The following is a 26,003-nucleotide window of genomic DNA, read 5'->3' as shown; positions in this document are numbered from 1 at the left end:
ATATGCTACCTTCATGATTCAACCCTTAGACGGTACATGATGAACCTATTATGTTTGCAATGTATAACAGTATTATGGGTGTAAAGTTTTCTTATTTTCTATGAACAATATCAAAATATCTTGTCTCTATTTGGATCAGTATAAAAAATGCATCTTAAATTGATGGCAATAGTATATATATATATATATATATATATATATATAGTGGGGCAAAAAAGTATTTAGTCAGTCAGCAATAGTGCAAGTTCCACCACTTAAAAAGATGAGAGGTGTCTGTAATTTACATCATAGGTAGACCTCAACTAAGGGAGACAAACTGAGAAAAAAAAATCCAGAAAATCACATTGTCTGTTTTTTTAACATTTTATTTGCATATTATGGTGGAAAATAAGTATTTGGTCAGAAACAAAATTTCATCTCAATACTTTGTAGTATATCCTTTGTTGGCAATGACAGAGGTCAAACATTTTCTGTAAGTCTTCACAAGGTTGCCACACACTGTTGTTGGTATGTTGGCCCATTCCTCCATGCAGATCTCCTCTAGAGCAGTGAAGTTTTTGGCTTTTCGCTTGGCAACACGGACTTTCAACTCCCTCCAAAGGTTTTCTATAGGGTTGAGATCTGGAGACTGGCTAGGCCACTCCAGGACCTTGAAATGCTTCTTACGAAGCCACTCCTTCGTTGCCCTGGCGGTGTGCTTTGGATCATTGTCATGTTGAAAGACCCAGCCACGTTTCATCTTCAATGCCCTTGCTGATGGAAGGAGGTTTGCACTCAAAATCTCACGATACATGGCCCCATTCATTCTTTCATGTACCCGGATCAGTCATCCTGGCCCCTTTGCAGAGAAACAGCCCCAAAGCATGATGTTTCCACCACCATGCTTTACAGTAGGTATGGTGTTTGATGGATGCAACTCAGTATTCTTTTTCCTCCAAACACGACAAGTTGTGTTTCTACCAAACAGTTCTAGTTTGGTTTCATCAGACCATAGGACATTCTCCCAAAACTCCTCTGGATCATCCAAATGCTCTCTAGCAAACTTCAGAAGGGCCCGGACATGTACTTGCTTAAGCAGTGGAACACGTCTGGCACTGCAGGATCTGAGCCCATGGTGGCATAGTGTGTTACTTATGGTAGGACTTGTTACATTGGTCCCAGCTCTCTGCAGTTCATTCACTAGGTCCCCCCGCGTGGTTCTGGGATTTTTGCTCACCGTGATCATTCTGACCACACGGGGTGGGATTTTGCGTGGAGCCCCAGATCGAGGGAGATTATCAGTGGTCTTGTATGTCTTCCATTTTCTAATTATTGCTCCCACTGTTGATTTCTTCACTCCAAGCTGGTTGGCTATTGCAGATTCAGTCTTCCCAGCCTGGTGCAGGGCTACAATTTTGTTTCTGGTGTCCTTTGACAGCTCTTTGGTCTTCACCATAGTGGAGTTTGGAGTCAGACTGTTTGAGGGTGTGCACAGGTGTCTTTTTATACTGATAACAAGTTTAAACAGGTGCAATTACTACAGGTAATGAGTGGAGGAAAGAGGAGACTCTTAAAGAAGAAGTTACAGGTCTGTGAGAGCAAGAAATCTTGATTGTTTGTTTCTGACCAAATACTTATTTTCCACCATAATATGCAAATAAAATGTTAAAAAAACAGACAATGTGATTTTCTGCATTTTTTATTTCAGTTTGTCTCCCATAGTTGAGGTCTACCTATGATGTAAATTACAGACGCCTCTCATCTTTTTAAGTGGTGGAACTTGCACTATTGCTGACTGACTAAATACTTTTTTGCCCCACTATATATATATATATATATATATATATCTACTATATAAAGCTGAATGTGTGTGTGTGTGTGTGTGTATGTGTGTGTGTGTATGTCCGGGATTGGCATCTGCACCGTCGCAGCTACAGCCACAAAATTTTGCACAGTCACACGTCTGGACCCTGAGAGCGACATAGGCTACGTTGTGAGGTGAAATTTTAACCCCGCGCTTTCCAATTCACCAAACAATTTTGCCCCTATCTACATAATGGGGAAAAGTGAAAGGAAAAGTGTTGGAGGCAAATTGACAGCTGCCAGATGTGAACAAGGGGGACTTAAAGAGTGAGAGCGATGGCGCCAAAGAGTATATACCGTACAGTTGCTAAGGTGGGGCCCCGACATGGGATACTCACCACACGGGGATATGAACACACACAAAATGCGCCACACACTACCACGTGCTTGAACACATATACCACCCTCAGCACACATTTCACCACACATACGCCAACCTCGCCACATAAAAGTCGAAACACAAAAGTCGCCGCTCAAAACTCACCACGCGCAAAACTCGCCACATGCAAAAAATAGGCTCACGCAAAACTCGCCACAAGTGCAAAACTCACCTCATGGAAAACTCGCCACACGCAAAACTTGCACATGCGGAAAAATTGCCATATGCACAAAATTTGCAACACATGCAAAAGTTGCCTCACACAAAACTTGCACATACTCAAAAGGCACCAGACATAAAACTCACCACGCGCAAAACTCGCCATGCGCAAAACTTGCTGCACACAACTTGCTACACTAACCTGTCACATGCAACTCGACACACAAAAAGTTGCTACACGCATGTTGCCACACAAAACTCAACACACACAACTTGACAAACGAAACTCGCCCTAAAACACACACAAGTCTGGTATTAGCCTTCAAAAATAAAATTCTGATTAATAAGCAGACAAACTACAAGAGCAACAAATGTACAATATAGGAAATACGGCAGCTGTCAGTCACATGACCTGTCTATTATGTGTATGTGTGAGCTAATATATACTGCCAGGGGGAGGGCTTCCTGTTGGCTAGGGATTTATCAGGCTGCCAATTTATCTTACAAATACTGAGGTAAAAATACTGAGCAAATAACGTGTTAACGAGGTCTAATACAGGAGATCACACAGGTATATACTATATACAGGGGAGATGACACACAGATATATACTATATACAGGAGAGATGACACACAGGTATATACTATATAAAGGAGGAGATGACATACAGGTACATACTGTATACAGGAGGAGATGACATACAGGTATATACTATTTACAGGAGGAGATGACACACAGGTATATACTATATACAGGGAAGATGACACACAGGTATATACTATATACAGGAGGAGATGACATACAGGTATATGCTATATATAGAAGAGGACATACAGGTATATACTATATACAGGAGGAGATGACACACAGATATATACTATATACAGGGAAGATGACACACAGGTATATACTATATACAGGAGGAGATGACATACAGGTATATACTATATATAGAAGGAGATGACATACAGGTATATACTATATATAGGAGGAGATGACACAGGTATATACTATATATAGGAGGAGATGACATACAGGTATATACTATATATAGGAGGAGATGACATACAGGTATATACTATATATAGGAGGAGATGACATACAGGTATATACTATATACAGGGGAGATGACACAGCAGGTATATACTATATACAGGGGAGATGACACAGCAGGTATATACTATATACAGGGGAGATGACACAGGTATATACTATATACAGGGGAAATGACACAGGTATATACTATATACAGGAGATGACATACAGGTGTATACTATATATAAGTGAGATGACAAACATGTATATACTGAGGTGAAAATGAGAGGTGTGAGGTGAAAATGAAAAGGTGTGAGTGCAAAATGAGAGGAGTGAGGGAAAATAGTGTAGTGATCGGAAAATGACAGATGTGAGGTCGAAATGACAAGTGTTAGGCGGGAATGAGAGGAGTGAGGGAGAAAATGAGAGGTGTGAGGGAGAAAATGAGAGATGTGAGGGAGAAAATTAAAGATGTGATTGGGAAAATGAGAGACGTAATGGGAAAATAAGAGAAGTGACGTGCTATAACTAACCACAGATATTTACTATGCGCAGGCAACGCCGGGCTCTTCAGCTAGTATATTTATACTAGCTGAATATAGTATAGTAATTCCATGGAAAAGGGGGTCAGATAAATATGACTGACATAATGCACTGGAGCTACTTTTTCTCTTGCTTGTCTTTACGTCTGGTCAGGACAAATCTCCGTGCCCCTGCATACTGAGCCACAACAGATTTTGTCATCTGTTAGTTATCAGAGGTGGGGTTACAGAAACAGCATGCTCAGCTGATTTAATAGCTACACTGCCAGTGGCTGGTGCTCACTAGAGGCTGTCTGAGGAAAAAAATGGCAGAATGCGTAATTTGCATGCAATATTCATATAGCAGCAGGCCATGCAAGTCAACGAGTCCGCGGAAAAAAAAGAACCATCTGAGGGTGGTCATATTTTCATGGACTGACAATAGAGAAGATGAAGAATTTTTTTTCTTCATCTGAAAAGAAATTAGATCACACTCTGATCAGATTGTGATCAGATTGTGATTAGCATAATTGTATCAATAGAACAAATTAAAACCCAGCTCACCCCTCAATGTAGCTCGACAGAACAGAAGCCCGCGATCCACGGCACGGCACGGCATTAGTTAGACACAGGGAAGGAAGAAATGAATCCAGCTTCTGATCCACAGTTCAGAGAGACATTGTTTAAAATCATGAAGTCTTTATTTCCAGAAGAGTTAAAATGAGACTTCCAGAAGAGTTAAAATGAGACTTCCAGACGCGTTTCAAACGCAAGTGGGTTCTTAGACGTAGTTTAAACCAAGTCTAAGAAGGCACTTGCATTCAAAAAGGATCTGGTCGCCTCATTTTTGTGTGTCCCCTCTACTACTCCTCCATCACAGAGGATTTTGTTTCTTATATTTTGTATTTTTTAATTTCTCTATTGATTTTTAACTTTTCCGGAAAAAAACACATTTATGATTTTAAACCACGGACTGTGGATCAGAGGATGGATTAAATTCTTCTTTCCTATTAGCATAATTGGACAGATTTTCACAAATGACAGAAAATACGGCAGTGTGACCCTAGCCTTACTTAGAATACCTCTTAAGTGCACCATAGAAGAGGAGATTAAGACAGAGACTGATAGATTTTCAAATATGCAATTAATATGGCACCTGTACAAAATGCTACCAACAATAACAGATGTGTGGTACCACAGAAGACAGACAAGATGCATCTTCTATGTGTTTTTTTTTGAGAGGGGACAAATAAGCCTGAAAAACCAGATAGGTCAGTCAGTTGGCTGTAACCTGTTTGTGTGCTGAATCTCCCGCAGTTTTCCTAATACTTATTGACTATATTACTTGATTTCTTTAGATATCCTGAATGTAAAAGTGCATTTTCAGATATTTAGAAGGAGCCAGTAAACTAAACTTTTTTTTTCAGTTAATTGGATAAATGAAAGATTGGCCTGGAGGTCCAAGAAAGTATGTTTCCAACAGAGAAGGAATACAGATTTTATTCAGTTGCGAAATGCAGCAAATGTCTTTTTCTGAAAGAGGATTTGCGAGAGTTTATTAGAGGCTTATGTGCAGGGAAGCGCCCAGATTTTTAGTTAATTATTAGAAAATATAATGAGACAAAATGGTTTGTTGCAGTTAGCAACCAATCGCAAAACAAATTTCCTTTATCCATAGCAATAAAAAGCGAGCTGTAATTGGTTGCTATGGGCAACAAGACACATACTTATCTGAAAACATACACGTGAAGTGTTGAACACAGACTCATCATCAGCAGTAGTCTTACAAAATACATCCTGGGATGCCATTTTAATTTTTGGGGGGAGTTTGGAGTTGGCACTGTAGTTCAAATAAACCTCCCTACTGTAATATATAACACCAGCAGAATGTTGTGTTTTCAGCCTTGTGGTAATAGCCTTCATCAGGCCCCTGCCCATGTATACATGTCCACAAAATGGTTTACAAAGTAGATGTGCTTTCTTCTGGAAATATTACATCTGTCCATGGTTTGTATCTAAGCAATTAATCAAATTTGTTTCAAATGCCTCAAAAATTTCAGATGCTAGAGTACAATATTTGAGGGATTCAAAAATCGAACAAGATGGCAACCAGCTGGTCACCATTTGGCTAGATTCTTTTGAAGATCATCAAGGGGTTAAAATGAAAAACACATTCTACTCATCTGGCTTTTTACATCACCTCTGCCACAGCTCTCAAGACCTCCATGCGTTCCTTTGTTTTTCCATCACTGGAGACCATGTAGCCACACAGGTGGTCACGCATGGTATAATGTGAATGATGAATATTGCCCCATGTGAATGACTAGGATTCAATGCTGGAGGAATCAAATACCCGCATGCAAAAAAAGGGAGCTGCGGTGAAGGCGACATAAGGTGTTGGGTGAAGGTCTACGACAGGTGAGTATAATGTTTGTTTTTTTTTTCTTATTTTTTAACCCCTCATCTCCAGCAATTATACTTTGGAGGATGGAGAGACATCAGAACATAAACCTATTTTCACTGCAAATCGGGCCACTTTTAATTTGGGCTAATTTTTTTTTTCACCGAGTTAAGATAATCTGCCCAAAATAAATTTTGGAAAATTCACTCATCTAGTTTTCTTTGGAATTAGAACTCGGCTCTATTCAAGTAAATATGGTTGAGTGAATTATACACACAACTTGCTTCTTAGTCCTCTCTTTACAGAAAGAACTTGACTTATTTGCATGTACCTTAGATGGGCAATATCGACCAACTTTGGGATTAACTACAAAACTGACTGTATAGCAATCTTTATTACTCAATATCAGTGCCAGTCTTACTACAGTTCTCATACATGAATGGACTAAGCCCCCTTAGTTACATTCCAAAATGTAATGGAAGACCTTGTCAGAAGAATCCCCAAAACGGTTTTAGAACCTCATAGCAAAGATCATAATGTGGAACATGTAATAAGTACATTGTATATGTCAGTACGATCCATAGAATTAGAGATGGGTGGACACCTGGATGTTCGGGTCTAGACACCAGAAGAGTACCCGGACCCTACTGAATGGGGGACTCTAACATCCAGTATTTGCCACGCTGCCATGTGTCTGACAGCATGGCAAACACCACTATTGAGCTGCTGTAAATTGATCTGTGTGAGCCCGCAGCTGTGATTGGAGGAATAAAGTTTACCTTTGGTCACTGGCGTCGTGTGATGTGACTACTGCTCCAATCAGCTGATGCCTGACAACCGTGAGAGCAGGAGCGGCTGATGGGAGTATTCATCTGCCGCCTCCTGCACTGTAAATAAGTGAAAAAAAAACAAACTGCTGTGGGTTCCCCTTTATTTTCTATAACCAGCCAGGAAAAACTCACAGCTGGGGGCTGCAACCCTCAGCTGTCAACTTCAGCAAGGCTGTTTATCAAGAATAGGGAGGTTCCCACGCCATATTTTTTTATTATTTAAATAACCAGCCTTGCTAAAGCAGACAGCTGGTATTCTTAGGCTGGTAAGGGGTCATGGATATTGGCCCCCTCAGCCTAAAAATAGCAGCCTGCAGCAGCCCATCAGCCAACACCAGTTACTGGCAGTAAACTTTTTACCTCCGATCACAGCTGCGGGCTCACGTTGTCAATTGCAGTGTAGGAACCATGGCTCTCTGACCGGCTGCAATGAGTTCACCACTGATCAGAAGTGGTGCTTGCCGTGCTGTCATGCACATGACAAACACCCGTTGTTCGGGGGGGCCGGACCCAAACAATAACACAGATTTTCTTGTTAAATCCATGTTTGGTGTCCATGCCTGAAAAGTAGGTGTTCGGGACGGATGCCGAACTTTACTGTTCGGGTTCGCCCATCTCTGCATATGGAATCCATGTAATCTCATATCTGTTTATGCAACGGCCCATTTTCCTTTTTGTAATTTTTAAATTGTAAAAGATGACCATATATACTATATTTTTTTTTTGCCTGATACGCAAAGGAAATGTGCAATCTTTAACTTTAGGCATTTTAGAGAACATTTAATCTTCATCTTGCTGAACTGTTCATAATAACAGTAATTTTGACCAGGGGTGCACATGTTTACATACCACTGTAATAACTTGTAAGAATCTGAGATGACTGTCATATTGTTCATCTTTGTAAAAAGCAGTGTATTTTACGTCATCTCATTATGCAAGTACTTACTAGTTTAACCCTATGGCCTGGAGTGGCACTTATTTCCCAAGTACATTCCTTCCGACTTGGATACTTGTCTGGCCAGTTGGGGCTTGTTATTACTCCGTGAGGGCTATGAATTCGGTGCTCACATTCAGCTGCGTAGAGAAATACATGACTTGTAATATTTTATTATAGAAATTTGCACATGCCAACACTTAAACACTTGTCTCTTTAGAATTTAGTTCTACTTTAACACCTGTTCTGGTATAAATATAAGGACTCCATCCCTCATTGCATAATTGTATAATGTGTGCCATATCGGATATATTAATTTCTATACATTTTTATAGTATAATTTACAGCTTAAAGCCCCAATAACCCAAACTATTTTTCATTTGTTTGGCACGGATATCTAAAGCGGTTGGTCACTTTACTTTAATAAAGACATGACTTTTGAGGCCTTTGTTAATATTTCAGTGGTACAGATTCTCTCTCTGCACTTAATGGCAGCCTTCTTCGCAGATTCAATAGTTCTCCAGTCCCAAAATGGCTGCTGGTGAGACATGAGATGAGACGGATACATCAGCATCGCCTGACAGAAAAACAATTTTACTGTCCGAATTGTTTTCAATTGGAGAAGGCTGATGGACAGGTCTGGTCACATGCTCCTCACTTAATTGCCATTTTGTGGACAGGAAAACTGTGCAGTCTGTGAGAAAGGCTGTACTAGCAAGTTTGCAAGGAGAATCTGTAATACTTCTACATTAGTAAGTGCACCATAATATTTGGTACAACAGAGATTGAGTGGAAAGCCAACTACTTAACTTCCCAATCAAGAGCCTGTATGACAGTAACCTCATCACCATGGGGAAACCATTGAGAATTTATGACACTTTTGAGGGAAAACGACCGATGTGTTATCTGCTTTGCCAAGCATCTTTGAGGCAATGTTATTCACATTCTCTTCTCAGATGTAGTCTTGCTAATGCTGTGCTCTAGGAGACCCTGACCAGGTTCCAATGAACACTAATTACAAAATACTAAGGTCAAGGAAAAAATGCAAACTTGTGTAATGTAGAAATGTTTTGTATTAACTATGTATACTATGGCCTCCACATATCTATAGCATTAATATCCATATGCCAGTTTGTGCTCAATTTACATAGATTTGGTGTAAAGAGTAGTAAAGCACCCATAGTGTTTAAGATGTAGGAATGTCTCCACTGTCTCCAGGAAACTGTCACAACTAGCAGCTGCCAGTCACTTGCAAGGAGGAGGAAGCCATTTAGCTAATACTAGAGTGAACTTCCTCCCATTAAATGCGGATTTAATAGTTTAATGGTGTTTAGGCATAGTTTTATGTTACTCTGCAGTGTTAAGAGAAGATTTGCTCATGCATGGTGTTCCAGGCTACACACAGCTGGATGTCCCTATACTTCCCAGAATGTTAGTCTGAGCTTTGAATTTTGATATTGCTGGGAAGACAACAAGAAACACTGTTCTTATTGCCTTCCGATCTTTGGCCTCTACAATAATGTAAGCAATAGCAGCAACCACATTGGAAAAGATTTCTTGGCTAACTCCAATGATCACAACTATTATGATTATATATACAAGAAAAACTACTTTGCAACATTTGTGCCCAGGGCCGGACTGGCCATCTGGCAATTCTGGCAAATGCCAGAAGGGCCGGTCTGGTTGTGGGCTGCCTTGTCTGCTACAATGTTAACAAAATCGGTGTTCTCAAGATACTCGTACTGTTGAGTTGTGATGGAGCACACAGTTGCTGACTCCGTCACTTACCCCAGCAGCCACGGGGATCATTAGAAATATTGGTCTTGTAGTGAATCTTCCTTTCTTCCATTCAGGATAATATTAGTAATATATCCCATCTGGTTCATGGGGACGGCAACAACATGGGCCTGTGTGATTTCAAATGCCAGGGCTGAATTTCAGCCCCAGTCCATACCTGCTTGTGCCCTTAGAAACCCTAAATGTAAGAACTTCTTTACAGGGAGATTATTCATATGGTCATTTACAAAAGGATTGCAATAATCGAACGTGCTTGTGTAATGTTTTATCTGAGCATGCTCTGGTGTTATCTGAGTATCTTGGGCATGTTTGACTAATTAGTTATTTTTTAGGGATCTCTGTTTCTCGTTTTGGTATACATATTTCTCTGAGATTCCGCATTATTGTGATTTGGTTTTTTCATGTTTGACTAATACATTTGAGTCACTGTGGCTGCATGATTCACGGCTGTTAGGCCCCTTTCACACATCAGTTTTTTGCTATCAGTCACAATCCTTCGAATTTTGAAAAAACGGATCCGGCGACTGATGCCGCCAGATCCGTTTTTTTCTCATAGACTTGTATTAGCGACGATGGCCTCATGTTTCATCCGTTGTTCGCCGGATCCACGGAAAGTTGTTTGTCCGGCGGCCAGAGACAACGGACAAAGTAATGTTTTTCGTGTATGTTAAAAAAAAAAAAAAAAAAAAAAATGGACAGCGACGGATCCGTCGTCATCCGTCGTTTGCTCGAATGGAAGCCTATGGGCGCCAGATCCATAAGATGATGGAATCCGGCAAAGGATTCCAGTTTTTTTAACGGAGCATGCTCCAATTTATTTAGGATCCAATTAGACAGATCCGCTAGTCGGATCTGTCGAAAAAACGAATCCGCCGCATTAATTTTTCACAATCTGCGACGGATCTGTCGAGTCAACGGATTGTGACTGACGGCAAAAAAATGATGTGTGAAAGGGGCCTTAGCTGCAACACATACAGGGATTACCTGTTTGTTAGGATATCCCAACATGTGCTGCAGCTGTCTAACAGCCACAAAACATGCAGCCGCAGGGACTTATTATTTGGTCATGCCCAAGATACTCGAATAATACCCGAGCATGCTTCGATAACATGTTATCCAAGCACGTTCATTTATCACTAATGTTAACAGTTCTTTTGTACAGTACGCAGTTTACAGTATAGTGTGAGAAGCAATAGTGAAAACGACTTATTTCCACATGTGTATTCTGTGTCTATTACCTTCTTTGCAGTCATGTTTATTCTCATGGAGTACAAATCCATTGCGGCACTGGCAGACATAGCTACCAATAGTATTGATGCATTCATGTTGGCAGCCTCCATTCTCTTTAGAGCATTCATCCTTGTCTGCAAATAATATCAGGGTTACATTACAGCACATCTCTACAGCATGTACAAAAATCAGCAAAACCATCATTACCAAAAACCTTTATGTTGTTAATTCAAGCCAAGCACTTCATGCAATGGAGTTTACCAGGTCAACTTGTAACCTTGTGTATATTTTATTCCTTTAATTTGGTCAAAAATTTGCAAATAGAATTGCGAAGATCAATAATCATCTCCGCTCTTTGTTTTAATAGGCCAATTGTAAATCACTGGAGACAAAGTTCACGAGCAAAAACATACAAGGCTACAAGCTGCTAATCGTTTAAACACAGATTAAACCGATCCATACCTTTAAACACTATAAATCATCTAGGTAAATAACCGTGTTCATATGAGACCAATCCATAGCACTAGAGAGACGTATTAATGTGTAACAAGGAAGCGGCCAGGGCAAAGACGTAAATTAATAGGTATTAAATATTGATACTTCCACCATTAGAAGTGAAGTAGAGATGAAAAGATGAAGAGTAACTGGCAGAAGGTCAACAGTTTTGCTGCATAAAAAAGGACTCTCAACAGCAGACATTCCAGAAAGGCATCCGCCAGCGCAGGAATGTGTCAGATGGCATTATCAAATAGACCTGGTCGTAGCTTCAAATCAAAACTGTCAGGTTGCTTCTGACATACAGAAAAAATCCTACAGCATCTAATGTCTTGCTACAGCAATGCACCACACAGATGCATAACAATTACAGTAATTAAAAGGGACAAAATTAATCACAAGTCGAAGCGCAACAATTTCATCTAGTATGTCATCATTTAAGGGCTTATTAGTCATCAGGACCTTTAAAGGGGGCGGCTGTGAAATCTGTTTAGCATGAAATCTTGTTAAACCAGTCTTTTTATCTGCAAGTTATATTTTAAATAAACCATGGGAATAATTATTGGTTCTCATATAACAGACATAGCTGAAAGAAATTCCACTCCTCCAAAAAAAAAAATTCCAGTGTAAATCTCGACTTTTGTCAAGTCTTTTCAGCAATGTATTTGTCATGTTATGTGGCAATACTGGAGATGTACAGGGTGGGCCATGTATATGGATACACCTAAATAAAATGGAAATGGTTGGCGATATCAACTTCCTGTTTGTGGCACATTAGTACATGGAAGGGGGAAAACTTTTCAAGATGGGTGGTGACCATGGTGGCCATTTTGAAGTCAGCCATTTTGGATCCAACTTTATAAATGGCCTGCCGAGCTGTATCCATATAAATTGCCTACCCTGTATAATGGAGTTCTAGCACCTTTTAGGTAGGGGTAATCTTAAGCTGCCGTTCAGATAGATATAACTAGGAAGTGACTAGACAGAATATTTAACAATTTCATACAAAAAAAAACCCCAAACAAATGTATTATAAGTTTATGTGATTTTTATTCTAAATGGAATTTAACTACTGACCCTTTTGGACATTTCTTGTACACTGGATTTAAAAAAAAAAAAAAAAAAAAAAAAAAAAAAGATAAAGCCCAAGAAAAAACCCCAAAAGAAGCATGTTCACTATGCTAACTAAATAGTAATAGTACATGGAAATAACATAGGGTACTTGGATGTATTTTACTCATTTTTTATCAAAATATCTTTCTGCGACAAGGTGTACCCAATGGGGACAGTCCCCTTTACAGTTTGTTGCAGTGAGATGGATTTTACACTTTTTTGATAAAGATAATGTTGCCTAAGTATGTTCTTTATGTTACTGACACATACTATTTGTATTTACTTATTTGTTGTATTTTTTCTGTGAAATGGCCATAATGTGAACATGCTCTTACACCATTGCACTTATACCAGTGTATGCTCCTTTCTTTGGTTTTTCATATATTATTTTAGCCTACAGTCAGTGGCTCGCTCGGGTCTTACATCTGAAGTGGTGTAAGTGCTGATGAGGACTTTGACATTGCATTTTTGATGCAGATGGAGTCACGCTATGTGCTCAGTTGGACATCATTTTAAACCGTATACACCAATATGAGGTGAGGTTAATAACCCCGACGACCATGTTTTGCAGCCCACCTTAAATAGTTGCATAGAGCAGAAAATGATGTTTAACAGAGCACACACAGATTCTGTCTCCATCACCATAGTCAATTGATACGTCAACATATCTCAGCCAGTGTGTTGGATGTGTGTTCGACAAGCAGTAAATGACTTTCAGTAGCATCTAGCGGAGATCTCAATTTTGGGAAGAGATGTAAGCCACAGTACATCCGTCAGTCAAGTTATCAAACACACTGAAAATATGGACAAGTGAAAAAAGTAATGTAATGTGTATATAAAAAGTTATATACTGGAATGTGAATGTAGACCCGAGTCATGAATCTAAGTAATTGTCCTTTTATTAGCCACAGCTAGTAGATCAGACAAAACAGACAAGATATCATATTATCCCTACTATTCTGCTGCTTAGTGTAATACGCTACAATCCTTTCCATCATCACATTTCAATTACAAATGCATTTTCAATCGGCTTGACATCAGTTCACATATCTTTCCAGCTTTTAGAGGTGAATGACCAAGAAACCTTTCAGTATTTACACCAAAAATTGAGGAACCCTTCATTCTCTTAATTGGTGGAAAGATGCAAGTAACGCCTTCCAAATAAAAAAAAAATGTGAATTTAAAAAAGGTTAAAGGATGTAATACTCTTGCTTCCTTATTACAGTGCACATAGGTAAGTTTAAGACATTCAAAGAAATTGAAGAATGCTCACGGCCCTCAAAGAAATAAGGCTAACTTTTTTACTGCCTCAAAAATAGGTTTTATGTGACACGTTAATGCCAGTAAATGGGAGATTAAAAAATAATTACACAATCCTATTGATACTTCTAGGCCAGGTTAAGGAAAAATTGCACTTAATGTAAGTATATGGTTAAAGAATAGCTCTTTAATAATTCCATATGGTTAGTTGAAGTTTTTTAAACAAATGTATTGTGGAGTCCATAAACCCCAAATCATTTGTGGTTTAGTGAGCAAGAAGCAGTTTCCCCAACTTTTAATGGATGCTAGCCCCAAGAAAAAGCACATGTCCTTTCCCCAACAGAAGGTTAGCTTACACCAGGGTGGTCGTACCTCTGAGCCTGTCAGAGGCCACCAGTCTGTCATATATACGTACACGACCTGATGGGGCACCTTTTATCGTGTCCTTGCAAGATTCAAAAATAAAAATTTTTTCTTTGCAGGCAGCTTGCTTGTCTGTAAACAAAAATGTATCGGCATATTGGCAGAAGTGAACGGAAATGATTCCCCTCTCCACAAAAGTTAGGAACCCACAATTGGATACAGTCAGTTGAATACAGTGACCATCTGTATTAAAGGGGCTATCAAGTTATTTAATGGTTATATTTGCCAAGGATCCAGACAGCTTCATTGTTCCTGCAGTTCTTCTAGCAGCATGTGAGAGTGCTTAGTTTGGACCAATGGTAATGTGACCATGCTACTGGTCCTAACTGTCAATCGTCAGAAGCATACCGCCCCCAGAAACCAGAGGCAGAGGAGTGTGTACTCCTGAGTAGAGTTGAGCGAATATGTTCGGAATCGGTCACCGAATCTGAATTTACCATATTCGTGCCATATTGGTACCCTCTTCATGCCGAATTTATGTGTGATGATCGATTCATTGACTCCAATGACGTTTTGCTGTGTTCGGCGAATATTGCGAAAACAAAATTTGCTGCTGATCGTAATTGGAACCGAATTTTGAAAAATTCACTCAACTCTACTCCTTAGGAATATTAGAACACTACTTTAAGGCAAAGTTCAATTTTAGAGTTTTGAAAGTAACATAATAAACAGAAGCAGAAAATAGTATACAAAATAAACCAATAAATCGAGTGGGTAGGTAGTGGCCACTTGGCCAAAACACTATATACTAGTAAAACAATTAAGAAACTATGCTATTCCCAAAAACATCTCAACAGTAGCTCCGAATTAAGGTGCCCAAAGAGTTGTTGGTTGAATTTACAGCTCTTTTCACTCCTGCTGAAATTGGCAGGTTTGACTGACCTTGGACTTGACTTTAGTTTCAAGTCCAAGATAATAAACCATCAGGATAACATTCTAATAGCACTTACCACCTGCAAGCATTACTATCGTTTTAACAAAAAAAATATTGTAAATTAATATATTTTACAAAGTGAATATAAAATGTTATGCTACATAAAATGGACATTTATACAGTGGGGGAAACAAGTACTTGATCCCTTGCTGATTTTTTACGTTTACCCACTGACAAAGGCATGAACAGTCTATAATTTTAAGGGTAGTTTAGTTTTAACATTGAGAGATAGAATATCAAAAACAAAATCCAGAAAATCACATTGTATAAATTATAAAAGTTGATTTACATTTTGCAGTGAGAAATAAGTATTTGATCCCCTACCAACCATTAAGAGATCTGGTTTCTACAAACCAGTTGGACACTCTTAATCAACTTGTTACCTCCATTAAAGACAGCTGTCTTACATAGTCACCTTTATAAAATAAAAGACTTCTGTCCACAGACTCAATTAATCAGTCAGACTCTAACCTCTACAACACGGGCAAGACTGAAGAGCTTTATAAGGATGTCAGAGACAAGATCATAGAGCTGCGCAAAGCTGGAATGGGCTACAAAACCATAAGTAAGAGGCTGGGTGAGAAGGAGACAACTGTTGGTGCAATAGTAGGAAAATGGAAAAAATACAAAATGACTGTCAATGAACATCGATCTGGGGCACAATGCAAAATCTCACCTCGTGGGGTATCGTTGATCATGAGGAAGGTGAGAGATCAGCCTAAAACTACATGGGGGGAACTTGTTAATGATTTCAAGGCAGATGGGACCACAGTCACCAAGAAATCTATTGGTAACACATTACGCTGTAAAAGTTTAAAATTCAGCAGTGCCCCCAAGGTCCCCTGCTCAAGAAGGCACATGTGCAAGCCCGTCTGAAGTTTGCCAATGAACACCTCAATGAATCTGTGAGTGATTGGGAGATGGTACTGTGGTCAGATGAGACAAAAATTGAGGTCTTTGGCATTAACTCAACTCGCCATGCTTGGAGGAAGAGAAATGCTGCCTATAATCCAAACTCCATCCCCACTCAAGCATGTAGGTGGAAACATTATGTTTTGAGGGGGTTTCTCTGCTAAGGGCGCAGGACTACTTCACCGCATCAATGGGAGAATGTATGGAGTCATGTACCATAAAATCCTGAGTTACAATCTCCTTCCCTCTGCCAGGACATTGAAAATGGGTCGCGACTGGGTCTCCCAGCAAAACATACAGCCAAGGCAACAAAAGAGTGGCTCAAAAAGAAGTACATTACGGTCATGGAGTGGCCTAGCCAGTCTCCAGATCTTAATCTCATAGAAAACTTATGGTGGTAGTTGAAGCTCCGAGTTACCAAGCGGCAGCCTCAAAATCTTAATGATTTAGAGATGATCTGCAAAGAGGAGTCGACCAAAATTCCTCCCGACTTGTGCGCAAACCTCAACATCAAATACAAAAAACGTCTGACTGCTGTGCTTGCCAACAAGGGTTTTGCCACCAAGTATTAATTATTGTTTGACAGAGGGATCAAATACTCATTTGTCACTGCAAAATGCAAATAAATGTATATAATTTATACAACGTGATTTCCTGGATTTTATTTTTGATATTCTATCTCTCAATGTTAAAATTAACCTACCCTTAAAATTATAGACTGTTCATGTCTTTGTCAGTGGGCAAACTTACAAAATCAGCAAAGGATCAAATACTTATTTCCCCCACTGTACATGCAGATTTCTGAATATGGTCTACAAATAAATATTTATGGGTAATTAATTTCTATTACTATATTCATTCATCTCTCACATTTAAAGACATAACTAAAAAGGTTATACTTTATGTTATTTTTTCTGTATCCATCAGTATGTAGTCAAGCAAATATATGGTATCACTTGATTTCAATTCTGCAAACTATCAGATGTGAAATCTTCAGCTTTCAGTTTCTTTCCAATATAATGTAATCAAAGGGTGACTATACTTTTAAGTAACTTTACAGAGTTAAGGTACCTTCACACTAAACGATATCGCTAGCGATCCGTGACGTTGCAGCGTCCTCGCTAGCGATATCGTTCAGTTTGACACGCAGCAGCGATCAGAATCCTGCTGTGATGTCGCTGGTCGGGGCTAGAAGGCCAGAACTTTCTTTGGTCGCTGGTTCTCCCGCTGACATCGCTGAATCGGCGTGTGTGACACCGATGCAGCGATGTCTTCGCTGGTAAACAGGGTAAACATCGGGTTACTAAGCGCAGGGCCGCGCTTAGTAACCCGATGTTTACCCTGGTTACCATCCTAAAAGTAAAAAAAACAAACGCTTCATACTTACCTTCCGCTGTCTGTCCTCCGGTGCTGTGCTTTCCTGCACTCACTGTGAGCACAGCGGCCGGAAAGCAGAGCGGTGACGTCACCGCTCTGCTTTCCGGCCGCTGTGCTTACAGCCAGTACACAGAAGCACAGCGCCGGGGACAGACAGCGGAAGGTAAGTATGAAGCGTTTGTTTTTTTTACTTTTAGGATGGTAACCAGGGTAAACATCGGGTTACTAAGCGCGGCCCTGCGCTTAGTAACCCGATGTTTACCCTGGTTACCGGCATCGTTGATCGCTGGAGAGCTGTCTGTGTGACAGCTCTCCAGCGTCCAAACAGCGACGCTGCAGCGATCCGGATCGTTGTCTGGATCACTGCAGCGTCGTTTAGTGTGAAGGTACCTTAAGCTGTCCTGTGTATACATGCTGAAACACTTTCTGACCATCTTGTCTGTATCCTGCATTTACATAAGGTTTCCATTTGACAGGTTTAGTTTTATAATTTTCAAATGATTCAGCTGGTGGATGAAGACTAGCCTTCTATATATAGTCCATATTAAAAGAAAGATGGATTGCCCTCAACGGTCTGTAAAATCCAGTATTTATTTCAAATATTAAAACATCTTTAACGGGAGAATGGGAGAAGGAGTGCGGGTCGCTCTCACACTCCTTCCCCTGTTGAAGATGTTTTCATCTTTGAAATAAATACTGGATTTTAGAGACCGGTGAGTGCCATCCATCTTTCTTTTTATATGGACAATTAATATTGTTATTTGTGGGCAGGCACCCGAAGGTGCAGATTTTTATACAGACAGCGTTTTGGCACACCAATGGAATATTGCGCCTAAGGTGTATTAGAGGTGTGGATCGCTTTGTTGCTTGTGTAGACTTCTATATATAGGCCTCCTATATATATCCGAGTACAGGACAAAGAGGGATTTCTGACATTTTCCCAAAGGTAGCACACAGAGAGAAGCATATTCAGAAAGATTCAGTAGTACTGAGCTGTGAATCCAACTCTGGGGTGAAGAGAAAATACTCGTTAGAACGAGCAGCATGATCTTTCTGCATCTCTCTGCAATAGGATCTCACTCTGCACATTACTCATTCTCTCCTCTTTATAAAGTATAATAGTCTGTTGATCCTGGCACTTCAGTGCACTGGTAGTACATGTCTTGAGCAAGATGGAGTTAAGCATTTTTTTTTTTTTTTTTAAGTGGATGGTGAGTTCAGGAGGCTGGGGGGAAGTGGCATATAAGTGGAGAAAGAAGCAGAATTTTCTGATATTTATTGCAAAGTATCTTATATTCACCTGTATTGATTTATTCAAAGTTTGTTGAAGCTCCCATTTAAACTGTCCCACTACATTATAGGAACACAGCTGGATCAAATAGATCTGTTGCATTCATATTTCTGCAATTTGTTATTAGAAAAAGGCATCTCTGGACCATATTCCTATGCTCACACATGCAGGATGTAGGGGCAAATAACGCCCCTAAATATTGCCAGAAAACTATGATATTAATCCATATATGAATGTAAATGAGCTAGATTATACTTTAAATGACATAATTTAAAAGGGAGGTCTACTACTAGGACAACCCCTTCTTGATCAAAAGGTTTGGCCCCATAAAATAATAAAGCCTAAACTCGCCTCCCGTGCTGGCGCTGTTCCCACGGTGTCGGCACTTGCTCTCCCCAGGGCTCTCGTGCTGTGACACGTGACAGCGGTGACCAATCAGAGCGGGTGTCACTATCCCTGCTTTCAGACAAATCGAACATGAAGAGGAAGTCCGGGCTGCAGCTGATCTCAGACTTCCCCTTCATGTTCAATTCGACAGGAGACAGCAATAGAAAAAGAGGTTCAGAAACCAGCTCACCTCCTGATGCCAGTGTGGATATAGCGCTGGCATCACAACGATAGCACAGGAGCCCCATGAGACCAAGCACCGACACTGCGTGAACAGTACCAGCACGGGAGGGGAGTATAAGCTTTATTATTTTATGGGGACCAAGCAAGGGGTATAAGAAGAAGCTGTACAAGTAGTGGACAACTTCATTAAAGTAAATCTCTGTGGCTCATTTTAAAAAAGAGCCTGTCAGCAGCACCCACGTGGTACAGTCCAGTCCGAAGGGTGCAGTCTGTTTTGCTGTCTGTTTTGCCTCCTCGCTCATGGCAAGCACCATTCCTCCTGCCCTGCTTTATGTGAAGGACGCGTTGTACATCATCCACAGTCTCCCCCAATCACGCTCCTGTGCAGCTTTAATTAGTTCTGCCCTGCAGTGCTGCAATGCCCATGCACCGGCTTTACTTCCAGGTCACTGGCGCTCTCTGATCTCTTCCGTCACATTACAGTACTTTGCTCTGCCCTAGTTATTTTTGTATCTATACAAAGGGGATTGAGGACTTACATACAACTTACTAGAATGCTGTATAAGAGGCCTTAAAGGTGGTGGCTGTACATTATATTGAGAAAACCTGGAGAGAGGTTCCCTGTAAAACCCAAAAGCATGACCATTACTGACATTGACACCAAATCTTAGAATTATAATGGAGCCAATTCATGTCAGAAACCAAATTTTGTATGTTAAAATACTTCTGCTGATTTTTTTTTTACAAATATCTACTGTAATTTGATTGTGGCAGTCAGATTTATGCTACATAAAGATGGCGTATACTGGCTCCAGCTAGTCATACATTCTATATTAGAGGTAGTTTTGGAATTATTTACATGGATTGTAGAAGAAAATATGTGTACAGTTAGGCAGCATAGGGCAATATCTGCAACACTTGTACTGGAGCCAGTTCATTTTATATAGTGCTTTCTATATTTATTGGTTAGATGTGGAGAAATTATCAAAAGTGAAAAAATGTAACTGATTTCTCTCAAATATAGAATTAGTTGATAACCGATATTTAGCCAAACTGTTTCTACATATTAATGCAACCAGTTAAAAATCATACTTTGTGGCCATTTGCACTGTGGATAAGTGATGACAGCAATTATATTTTTTCCTCTATTATACTGCATTCTATACCTTGAAATTATCTAACCATTAAGGTTCAGTTACACTTTTTTGGGGAACACCAAATATTATAGTAGCAGGCTACAATAAAGAGCATGTTTAATCTCATTAAGTAAACTTGCCATAACTATTATCCATTTTCAAAGTTACAGTATAGATTTCAACAATTTTTTTGGTATATAAAAAAATAGGCTATATATAGGAAGCAGAAAATTAATTGATTGGGTGTTTTACAACACAGATAGTGCTCAGCTTTAAATTATAAGTGGAAAATTAACAATTAGACATTAAGGCGTTATGGCAAAAATGTTAACATGGCTAAGAATTGTCAACTTGTTTTAGACTTCACCTTTAATTACACCTTGCCAAGGAGGAAACTCAAAACTGTTAATGGTAAAAGCATTGGAAAAGAACATGTAATAATACCACTTCCCTCATGCAGACTGATTCATTACATGTGAGGCAACAGAGCCCAGGCCCAAGGCATTAAGCACTAAAGAAAACAACTTAAAACTGGGATCTGTAATTCCGTGAGGGACATTGGCTGCTTGGTTCTTGGATGTGTTTTGTGATGTATGGCATAACATTTACAGAACACTTGACACTGCAGGCCCCATGTACAACAATAGACAAGTGGAAGTCTTGCCCATAGCAGCCCATAAAATGTCAAGAAAACACCCACACTAACACCATGTACACAGACATCTAATGTGTATAAAATTGTACAGCTAAGGTTTGAATCTAACCACATTGTAAAAATTCTGACTCTTGCTAAAAAAATAAATAAAATTACCTACAACACTAAGACCACGCTGCCCTTACCTGAGAAGAAGTGTGCACGGAAGCCTTTTTTTGATACTGTATTATCAGATTTAAATTCTATTCTCATATTGTTGTACTGAGAGGTAATAACCTCAGGCACTTCAGTCCCACAGAACTTTCCATGTAACTTTGAATCAGAGGATAGACCACTTCGAATCTCAACAAAGTCATACTTGCAAACCTGGAAAAAACACGGCATGTTAATACCATATAATAAATTATACCTCTTATTAGTCATTCAGGCTGCGATACAAATCACATCTGTTATGAAGGGCAAACAATCTATACAATGAATATATACTCACACAGTATTAGGGAACCTGTCACCACCCCCACCCCGTGCTCCATTCAAGATAGTGACGATGCCTCGCGAGATTTGTGAAGACTCGCAAGACTTCGGCACTTTATTGAGGAGCACGGTGACCCGCTCCACTGCGCAGGCACCAGATTCCAAGCCCGACAGTGTGAATGCATCATAACACACTGCGGGGCGGGATCTGGGGCCCCCGCTACACGCAGGCACCTGATGCAAGTTCAAATTGCAGAGCGCAGGCGTTGGTCACGTTACAAGAAAGAGAAGAATCCTAGACAAGCTCTCTAAAGTAGAGTTAACTGTTTTTATAAAATATGAAACGGATTATCTGAATTTCTGGACAATTAGAAAGCGGAAACATCCATAAAAACTGTTTATTTTATGGAGCCATTAGAGCCTGATCACTTCATCTATATAGACTAACATACTCCAGTAATTTGCCCTATGATTAGAGATGAGAGAAATCGATCCATGAAGGATTGACTTTCCTGAAATTCACAAATACCCACGAATTCAAACAATCTGTGATTCAATGCCCTTGTATTGGTAAAAAAATATATAAATGCCCCGCCATGTCACACACTGCTAAAAACAAAGAGCGGACTAATGGGGTTGGTCATATCCAGGAGGGCTGCCCATGATGGCCAAGTGCAGCAAGAAGGAGGAGTATAGAAGAGGAGAGCTGCCCAAGCAGCACCATTTTAGGCTTTACAACATAATAAGGATAGAGGTCAGAGCACACAGGTCATTATCTGATTATGTGTATTACTGCTGTGGTAGTCTAAGGCTATGTGCCCACGTAGCAGAATCTAAGCAAAATTTTCCTCATCAAAACCAGACTTCCTTGCCAGGAAATCTGCTTGCGTTTTTCTAGCGTTTTAGTCGAGTTTCTCCTCGTGTTTTTTTTTCATGCGTCCCAATACAATTCTATAGCGTCAAAATCACCGCGATTCCGTAAAATTAATGAACATGCTGCGTTTCCACTGTGGAAAAAAACGCAGCATGGGCACAACAATTGCGGAATGCTATTAAAAATAATGGGTTCAGTTTTGTAAGCATTTTTTACGTGTTTCCGCAGCGGAAAAAAGTGGCAAAAACACTTAAAAAACGCAATGTGGGCACATAGCCTTAGTCTATGGTCACGTACACTCGTTCGGCAGTTGAGGAGTATTTTACCTCAGCATCTGTAAGCCAAAATTAGGAGTGGAACAATCAGAGTAAAAGTATAATAGGAACACGTCAGCACTTTTGTACTTTTCACCCACTCCTGGTTTCAGCTTACAAATACTGAGGTAAAATACTGAGGTAAAATACTGAGGTAAAATACTGACCGAATACTTAATGTGCAAATGTGGCCTTATGAACAATAATCAAGTGATATAGGGAAGGGCTGTACCTGTATAGTCACTCAGGGTGACTGAATTGATTGATCTGAGATATTGTATAACATTTTTTTTTTTTTTTTTTTTTTTTTTAATTCTTCACACACTACAAACAAGGAGGGCATTTTAACCCCTTAGTGACGGAGCCAAATTTTTGAAATCTGACCAGTGTCACTTTATGTGGTAATAACTCTGCAACGCTTCAACAAATCCCAGTGATTTTGAGATTGTTTTTTCGTGACACATTATACTTTATGATAATGGTAAATTTAGGTCAATATGTTTTGTGTTTATTTATAAAAAATATCAAAAATTTGAGAAAAATGTTAAAAAATTAGCAATTTTCAAAATTTGAATGATTATCCCTTTAATCCAGATAGTCATACCACAGCAAAACATTAATAAATAACATTTCCCACATGTCGGCTTTAAATCAGCATCATTTGTAAAATTTTATTTTATTTTATTAGCATTTTAGGAGGTTTAAAATTGTAGCAGCAATTTTTCATTTTTTCAAGGAAATTTACAAAATTTATTTTTTTGTGGACATATCCATGTTTGAAGTGACTTTAGGGGTCTCATATATTGGGAAACCGTCAAACGTTATACCATTTTAAAAACAGCACCCCCTGACATATCAAAAACTGCTGTCAGGTAGTTTATTAACCCTTCAGGTGCTTTACAGGAATTAATGCAAAGTGGTATGACAGAAATGAAAATGTGTATTTTTATTACCTAAATGCCTCTAACTTCTGAACAGATTATTACAGCCGTCAGACTCTAAGGCCACTATTTGGTCATGAATTGCCATGGCAAACATCAGGACCACAAAATCATGATCTGAGGGCACCAATTTGGATAAAGAGGAAGTCCCACACTCTGTTTACCATTTATAATGATGTAGTCACTATTTACAGCAGCATCTAAGGGGTTAAACAGATTTGGACAGTGCACACACTGATCGTGGCTGATGCAGAAAGTTGTCAGCTATAGTGGACAGCCAACAGCTGCTGGATTGTCACCTGTATGGGGAGGCTATTCTCTTATATGTAAGGTCAGTTAAAAGGCGTATTGGCTGTCATTAAGGGGTTAATACTGCTCCCTTTTAATTCTGCTACTAAGCCAAAATCCTGAAATGGAATCTTGTGTGTCACAGAAAATCTAGTTCCTGGATTGTGACATGGACAATATATATGAAAAAATAAATAAAGATAAGAGAAAATTCTCTATAATCCAGAAATGGAAACACGAGTGTCTACCTCAATGTATGTGTGTGTTAGCACAAAAACCATATATTACTTTTGCACACCATGTTGTAATCGTCCAATATTAGATCTATATACACCACCCAAACACGGCTTTTGGCTACCAGCGGAATTTCAATTGTTTTCCACTAGCCGGATAGGATATTAATAAGGCAGGGTTTTCAATAAAGAGCTCAACAGAGGTTCAATACAGTCCTAGGAGACCTTAGTGTTATACCTCTATTTTCTAGCCTTTATTTGCTACAAATAAATATATTTTTTTTAATTAAGTGAAGCGAGTGAAATTGAATTTCACATAATCCACCCAAGTCTACCTATGACCATATAACCTCGTCCTTACAGAGGTGATGGGCTGTCTGCCATCGGCTTATAGCCATGCATTCTCTAACAATATACCCACGCATGTTCTAGTTGTTCACCTGGCATATATGGCCAGATATAGGATAGTCATACACATTTGTTGTTGCTATCATTAAGCTACACGATCAAAAGGATATTTTTAACCTTTTCCCTGCCAACATCGAATCTGGAAGTGAGAGAGTTAAAGGACTTTTCAACAGTGTACATATGCCAATGGTGTGAATTACGTTAAATAATCTAATGTCTTTAATAAAAATGTTTTATGCTGGAATTTCCTAAGCTCCTTACAGCAAACCATGAATTGCTGCAGAAAATGCACCGATTGTTTTCAGCTATGTGTCTTTGCGTCCAGTCAAAGCTTTGCTTAAGAAAGTTCATTTGAGGCTCTATGTGTGTTATTAATTCATGGTCCATAAATCACAGCTGCTTAACATACTGAAAAATAGGAAAAGAAAATAACAAGGGCTTTAAAAAAAAAAACAAGCCTTGGCTAAAGTTTCTACCTTCCCCACCCCTCCCCCCCCCCCCTCCAAGAAAAGAAAAAAAGATTTGTTGGCATTTCTCTTAATTTAATTATGTTCAGTGAACTTAACTTCTGTCTAATAAATTAATGACAAACTATAAAACCCCAAAATACTATAACTGATCATTAAAAAAAGAAAACAGTGGTATACTGTGTGCTTTTAGTTTTACTGCACTGTTGCAATGCATATGCTGATGTGGATAAATATTAAAAAAAATAGTGGACAGTTTTATAGGTTTTGTTTTGCCATAATATTAAAAAAATATTAATTTTGCCGATGATTAATCCTAGATTCCTGTTCTAAACAGAACATTCTTTCTGTGGTATATAAAGTGCTGGTGGGGAGAGGAATCAAAATATTGCAAAAAAACAATCTTTGCCTCTCCTAGGTTCTTCCTTTCCAGCTGAAAGTGAATGCGCAGCGAACTGGCATTAGATGTGGAGTGATGCAGCAGCACTATGGGTAGAACAGCCCGACATCTGCAGGTATCACATTATACAGGTGTCCTGGTCTAATGAAACCTTTCATACAGGGTTTGCACTTTGTCAGTTCAGTGCAGATTTTCAAGTTGTTTTTCCACATGTAAAATCCGTAGCATATTAAAGTAACAGCAAAGTGGAGGAGTTGTAACTGAAATCTTATCTACGTGCTGTGTGTATTTTTGGTTTCAGTGTAGCAA

The 26,003-nt window shown here is 39.3% G+C and overlaps 1 protein-coding gene across 3 annotated transcripts in view; it reads right to left on the bottom strand.

Annotated features, from left to right (window-relative positions):
• Nucleotides 1-26,003, bottom strand: part of TLL1 (tolloid like 1) — a 227,100-nt gene that overhangs the window by 6,857 nt on the left and 194,240 nt on the right. For all 3 annotated transcript variants that reach the window (XM_069744191.1, XM_069744192.1, XM_069744190.1), the window contains exons 17-19: nucleotides 21,481-21,661; nucleotides 11,138-11,263; nucleotides 8,115-8,242 (exon numbers count right to left, since the gene is read on the bottom strand). In XM_069744191.1, coding sequence (XP_069600292.1) covers nucleotides 8,115-8,242; nucleotides 11,138-11,263; nucleotides 21,481-21,661 — 435 coding nt within the window. The remainder of the gene's footprint in view (nucleotides 1-8,114; nucleotides 8,243-11,137; nucleotides 11,264-21,480; nucleotides 21,662-26,003) is intronic.

Source organism: Ranitomeya imitator, chromosome 1 (assembly GCF_032444005.1).
Source record: "Ranitomeya imitator isolate aRanImi1 chromosome 1, aRanImi1.pri, whole genome shotgun sequence".
NCBI classification, from domain to species: Eukaryota; Metazoa; Chordata; class Amphibia; order Anura; family Dendrobatidae; genus Ranitomeya; species Ranitomeya imitator.
Note: the sequence above shows the minus strand (reverse complement) of the source record. Positions and strands in the feature narration are given on the sequence as shown.